We start from the raw sequence: 6308 nt of genomic DNA, 5'->3' as shown, positions 1-6308 counted from the left end.
ATGGCTAAGTAATAGGGGTCAAGTTTGGAGAGATGAATTAGGACTTTAAATGATGGCTTTGAAAGCAAGCTTTATCTTTGAAAGCAATGAACAGTTCAACTCAATAATCATATGTGATCACATATTTGCCAGATTAGTAATATTTCCTAAGTATCTATAATCAATCATGAGATGTTTGGCAAGTTATTTAAATAATTTTAGCCTTAGTTTCCTTAACTGTATAAATGATGTAGTAAATAGATCTCACACTTGTGGGTAAATGACAGTGTCAACACAGTGCCTGATAAATAATATTAGGCATTCTGTACATATTCGTTTATCTTTCTTCCAAGATCCTTAGTGTTATATCTTCAACTGCTTAGCTCTCTTATCTCACCAAAGTCTAAAGGTTTTATATTTGGTGTTTATATTAAGATAGATGGTATAACATGAGATAGCATGCTTTTAGTAAACTTTGTTCATTTTGTATTCAATGCCTTAGTTTACTTTTGATAGTGTGAAAAGTAATCCTAGTTAGTTGTCATTTAGATTGAACCATAAGAAATTGCCAATATGTGACCATGAGTGACCTACAAAGGTGGTAATTTCATGTGATTCAACCTAAGTTATGACTATAATTAGTATAACAGTAGATGGTTAAAATACTTACCTTTCTTCATTTTCCTCTTTAAGATCCTGATAACTTAAGTGACTCTCTGTTTTCTGGCGATGAAGAAAATGCTGGGACTGAGGATATAAAGAATGAGATAAATGGAAATTGGATTTCAGCATCCTCCATTAATGAAGCTAAAATTAATGCCAAGGCAAAAAGGCGCCTACGGAAAAACTCATCCCGGGACTCTGGCAGAGGCGATTCAGTTAGTGATAATGGAAGCGAAGCCATTAGAAGTGGAGTAACTGTACCAACCAGTCCAAAGGGAAGGTTGCTAGATAGGCGATCCAGATCTGGGAAAGGACGGGGACTTCCAAAGAAAGGTTGGTATATACCATATCCAAAGACATAAGTGGAAAAAAATATTGCCCGGTTTTTGTACTACAATTTCCTTGTTCTATGAATGAGAGATATTTAAACAATGATAACATAAGATTTGGGTTTGTATATATATTTTTACATAGTACTAAACTGAGGGTCCTACCACTTTTTAAGTTAAAGCTTTTTCATTTTTCATGTTTGAATAGATTTAGTTTTTGAGCAGAACTTTATTATTTCCAGCAAGTTGCACACTGACATTTTTCACAGTTATAAATTATGCATGTTCTCTCTAACTTTGCTTGAAAGAAACAAGGTCAGGAATTCATCATACCTATTGTCTAAGGCGGGGTGGGGGGGAACCCTTTTTCTGCCAAGGGCCATTTGGATATTTACTAAATTATCAACTTAAAAATTAGCCCGCTATATTTGGTCAAACATTTAATTAACTCACCCCTAATGCCTTGGCAGGGCCAGACCAAATTATACAGCCTGAGGGCCGGACATTCCCCACCCCTGGTCTAATGAATCAAATTATGGTCATTGTGAAGAATACATGATACATGTAAATTTGATTGGTAATATTATTCTCAGAATATTAATTAGATTTCATAGATCTAGTTCCACGTTCTCTTTAGCTCTATTTATCTTGGATAGTGGAGTAGAATTATCTGTTTCTCTGCTGTGTCTCTAGTGCTTGGAGTAGTGACTAGCTACATAGATACTGTACTTAAATATTTGTTGATTAAGGGGGGGAGGGGTCTGTCATCTTTTGTCGGTGGTAGGATTTTGATACAGTTTGGTGATTTTACTAACTTCTGAATGGTGGGACCTTCAACTTAATAGCCTAGGGTTCTTGCAAAATGTTTTTGTCATATGTCCAAAATAGTTATTTTGTTGAATGGCTCTATAGCCATTGGTTGGATCAAAAATAGAAACTAATTCTCAGATTCTTTTTTGCTCTGGTGACAAGGATTATACTCTGGATATAAAATAAAAACCCCTAAAATATTGGTGATACTGTAAACTTCTTTAAAATTATTCAATATATTGAGCCTTATAAAAACATTCAGTAAGTTTATGTAGAAAAGCAACTTTGAAAGTTTCATTTGTTAAATTTCTACTGATCTGCTTGTATATAGAAGTAGAGAGAAATAATGATCAGTGCTCTTAATGCTTAAAAAGCAATTATTTGTAACATTGCTAGTTGTAAAATATAGTTTAATATGCACTTTTATATCTAAAGAGTATTTGACTTTAAAACATGATGGTGGTCATGGTGTTTCTTTGTTAATTAATTTCTTCCTTATTGAGTTTTCTATGCCACATTGTACTGGCTCAACATAATTTCTTTTTGTGTTGATCTCAAGAAATGCCAAATAAAATTTAGAGCTAAATTGAAATATCACCTTCTTCGAGGTCCCCAATATAGTTGTTTTTGTTTTTTCTGTGATCTTTTTGTTTGGCTTTTATTTTAAAGCAGCTGCCTTTTTAGTTTTAACTTTATAAACTATTTCAACTTGATGTTCCTAAGTAGATTATAAAATATCTAATCTTTACTGAAAAAGCAGTGATCAGAATAAAAAGAGGTTTAAAGTATAAGTCTCAACTGGAAAAAATAAAATACAGTTTTTTTAGCTGTTACTTATTTTAAAATATGTTTTATTGATTTTTTTTTAAGAGAGAGGAAGGGAGTAGGGAAAGAGAGAGATAGAAACATCAATCAGTTGCCTCCTGCATGCCCCATACTGAGGATCGATTCCCAACCCCTATATATGCCCTGACTGGGAATTGAACTAACGACCTCTTGGTGCATGTGTCAGTGCTCAGCCACTGAGCACACCGGCCGGGCAGCTGTTATTTTTAATTAACATCTGAACGTGTAGAGTTCTTTCAAATTTCTCTTTGCTTTTTCAATTCAAAACTTTCCAGGTGGTGCAGGAGGCAAAGGTGTTTGGGGTACACCCGGGCAGGTATATGATGTGGAGGAAGTGGATGTGAAAGATCCTAACTATGACGATGACCAGGTATCTGTGTTTTTGCTTTTTTAACATATGTTTTAATACTTACACACTTTTTTTATCTCATGTTCGTTGTTTACTCATATGTTGTCAAGTCATATGTTCTATGTCTGTGTTTATAATCTATAACTGTCAAGTCATATGTATATGATTATATATACTAATGTGTATGTAATTTATGACTATATATGTATATAGGCACACACATTAATATATGCATGGAAGTCATTTATTTACTCAGTACCTTCAGATTGTTAGGTTAATTTTGGATTAGAAAAAACCCATGCATGAATTTTGTGCATTGGGCCTCTAGTTGTAGAATAAAACCAGTATATTACAAGTAGATGTTTAATGTTTTCTTCAACCACCAACTCCTACTTGAAACTCCATCTAATTTGAGCTCTGGTCCTTCTCTTTCCTCTTAATCTTTTTTTTTTCTTTCTTTACATTCCTTCTATGTTCATCCTGTCTCTTTGTCACTACTCTGCTGTACTCTAGCTTTGTATTTCCTATAATTACAGTCATCTGAGATTCACATGTGGGTTTTATTCTGACCACAATCTGTTTTAGATGTGTAACTTTTCTATGAAACATTTTCCATCTGTAAAATGAAGACAAACATCTTCATTATAGTTTTGTGAAGATTATAAACCATGTATGTGAAGTGCGTAGGATAGAATCTGGTATTTAATAGGTAACAATAGTGATGGTAATGACAAAAGTTATAGTATTACTACTATGACTATTAGTTTAGCTATAATGATGGTTATAGCCAACCCTGGCTTCCTTTCCTAAAAATCTTTGCAAGGTATCATTTCACTTTTCTTGAATCTATTTTGTTTAAAAGCACGTTATTTTTTGGTTAAAAGTACTACTTTCTTATTTACCCCAAAGTTATTAACCTTTCCCTTTCCAGTTAGTTTGTGACTAAATTACTGCAACATTTTCTTAGCTGGTCTCCCACTTTATACTTTCTCTTTTCTCTAAACATTCTGTATTATTCTGCTAAATGAATCCCCCATTAGTAGGTCAGTAATGGTCACATATAGGCATATCATAATCCCCCCTATGGTACCAAATCTGAGCTCTAACTATATGAATGTGGAGAAGTCAGCAATTATTCTGGTGATGTAAGCAGGGACAAGATCAGAAATTACAAATTAATGAATTTACATTTTGACCCCATGAGAATACCTTCAAATGGTTTTCAGCGGGGGCATGTTTTAGAAAATCGGTCTCCATGCAGTTTGGAGAATGGTTTGAGGACCGAAGGCATAGAGAATGCTTATGAGACTGATGAAGTAATTTGACATGATGTTTGTTTCTAAATTTTATGTTTTGTCAAGAATTATAAAGGTTTTAACACATCTATGCTTTTTAAAGGTTGATTTAAAAAAATTCAGTTTCAACATATTAAAACATGTCAAAGCCCAGGCACATAGACTTGGCACATCCTAATTACATTTGGAAATATTTAAAACCATCTGAGGACTTAAACTCTGACTTGAGTTAGCCTAAGTGAAAAAAAAACAACAACAACAAACCTTTGGCCTATGAGTAACTAATTTAGTAGTCTTCTGACTTACAAAGTTTTCAGAACAAAGCTGACCGTCTGTGTCATTTGATCTGCACAGACATTTGAGTTGATAGTATGAAGGATACTCTACTAGGTGCTGAGGATACCAAGAAGTAAAATTCCTCTTTTGAAGCTTATGACTTATTTGGAAAAGCAGGACTGCTATATAAAAAGAAAGTGATTTTGGTGATGTGGTTAAAGAGTGATAAGAGCATTAGTGTTATTGTTGGTAGAAGTGTGAGGAAAGTTTTTACAGAGGAAGTAATACATGACCTATATCCTCAAGGATTTTGGTAACTGAAAGAGCAGTGAGGATGACATTCTAAACTGAAGACCACTTGGAACTCCAGATATGTTGCTATCTTTCAGGGGGTAATGTACAAATCTTATTAGTATATAGGCTGGAAGATTTTCAGAGGATGGCTAAGTAATAGGGGTCAAGTTTGGAGAGATGAATTAGGACTTTAAATGATGGCTTTGAAAGCAAGCTTTATCTTTGAAAGCAATGAACAGTTCAACTCAATAATCATATGTGATCACATATTTGCCAGATTAGTAATATTTCCTAAGTATCTATAATCAATCATGAGATGTTTGGCAAGTTATTTAAATAATTTTAGCCTTAGTTTCCTTAACTGTATAAATGATGTAGTAAATAGATCTCACACTTGTGGGTAAATGACAGTGTCAACACAGTGCCTGATAAATAATATTAGGCATTCTGTACATATTCGTTTATCTTTCTTCCAAGATCCTTAGTGTTATATCTTCAACTGCTTAGCTCTCTTATCTCACCAAAGTCTAAAGGTTTTATATTTGGTGTTTATATTAAGATAGATGGTATAACATGAGATAGCATGCTTTTAGTAAACTTTGTTCATTTTGTATTCAATGCCTTAGTTTACTTTTGATAATGTGAAAAGTAATCCTAGTTAGTTGTCATTTAGATTGAACCATAAGAAATTGCCAATATGTGACCATGAGTGACCTACAAAGGTGGTAATTTCATGTGATTCAACCTAAGTTATGACTATAATTAGTATAACAGTAGATGGTTAAAATACTTACCTTTCTTCATTTTCCTCTTTAAGATCCTGATAACTTAAGTGACTCTCTGTTTTCTGGCGATGAAGAAAATGCTGGGACTGAGGATATAAAGAATGAGATAAATGGAAATTGGATTTCAGCATCCTCCATTAATGAAGCTAAAATTAATGCCAAGGCAAAAAGGCGCCTACGGAAAAACTCATCCCGGGACTCTGGCAGAGGCGATTCAGTTAGTGATAATGGAAGCGAAGCCATTAGAAGTGGAGTAACTGTACCAACCAGTCCAAAGGGAAGGTTGCTAGATAGGCGATCCAGATCTGGGAAAGGACGGGGACTTCCAAAGAAAGGTTGGTATATACCATATCCAAAGACATAAGTGGAAAAAAATATTGCCCGGTTTTTGTACTACAATTTCCTTGTTCTATGAATGAGAGATATTTAAACAATGATAACATAAGATTTGGGTTTGTATATATATTTTTACATAGTACTAAACTGAGGGTCCTACCACTTTTTAAGTTGAAACATTTTCATTTTTCATGTTTGAATAGATTTAGTTTTTGAGCAGAACTTTATTATTTCCAGCAAGTTGCACACTGACATTTTTCACAGTTATAAATTATGCATGTTCTCTCTAACTTTGCTTGAAAGAAACAAGGTCAGGAATTCATCATACCTATTGTCTAAGGCGGGG

General features: G+C 33.8%; 1 protein-coding gene across 1 annotated transcript in view; it reads left to right on the top strand.

The window, feature by feature from the left end:
• Positions 1-6308, top strand: part of PDCD4 (programmed cell death 4 (neoplastic transformation inhibitor)) — a 25666-nt gene that overhangs the window by 4218 nt on the left and 15140 nt on the right. The window contains exons 2-3 of the mRNA XM_014546412.1: positions 673-975; positions 5659-5961. Of these exons, the coding sequence (XP_014401898.1) occupies positions 673-975; positions 5659-5961 (606 nt within the window). The remainder of the gene's footprint in view (positions 1-672; positions 976-5658; positions 5962-6308) is intronic.

This window comes from Myotis brandtii, unplaced genomic scaffold (assembly GCF_000412655.1).
Source record: "Myotis brandtii unplaced genomic scaffold, ASM41265v1 scaffold441, whole genome shotgun sequence".
NCBI classification, from domain to species: Eukaryota; Metazoa; Chordata; class Mammalia; order Chiroptera; family Vespertilionidae; genus Myotis; species Myotis brandtii.
This window is presented reverse-complemented; position numbering and strand designations above follow the sequence as displayed.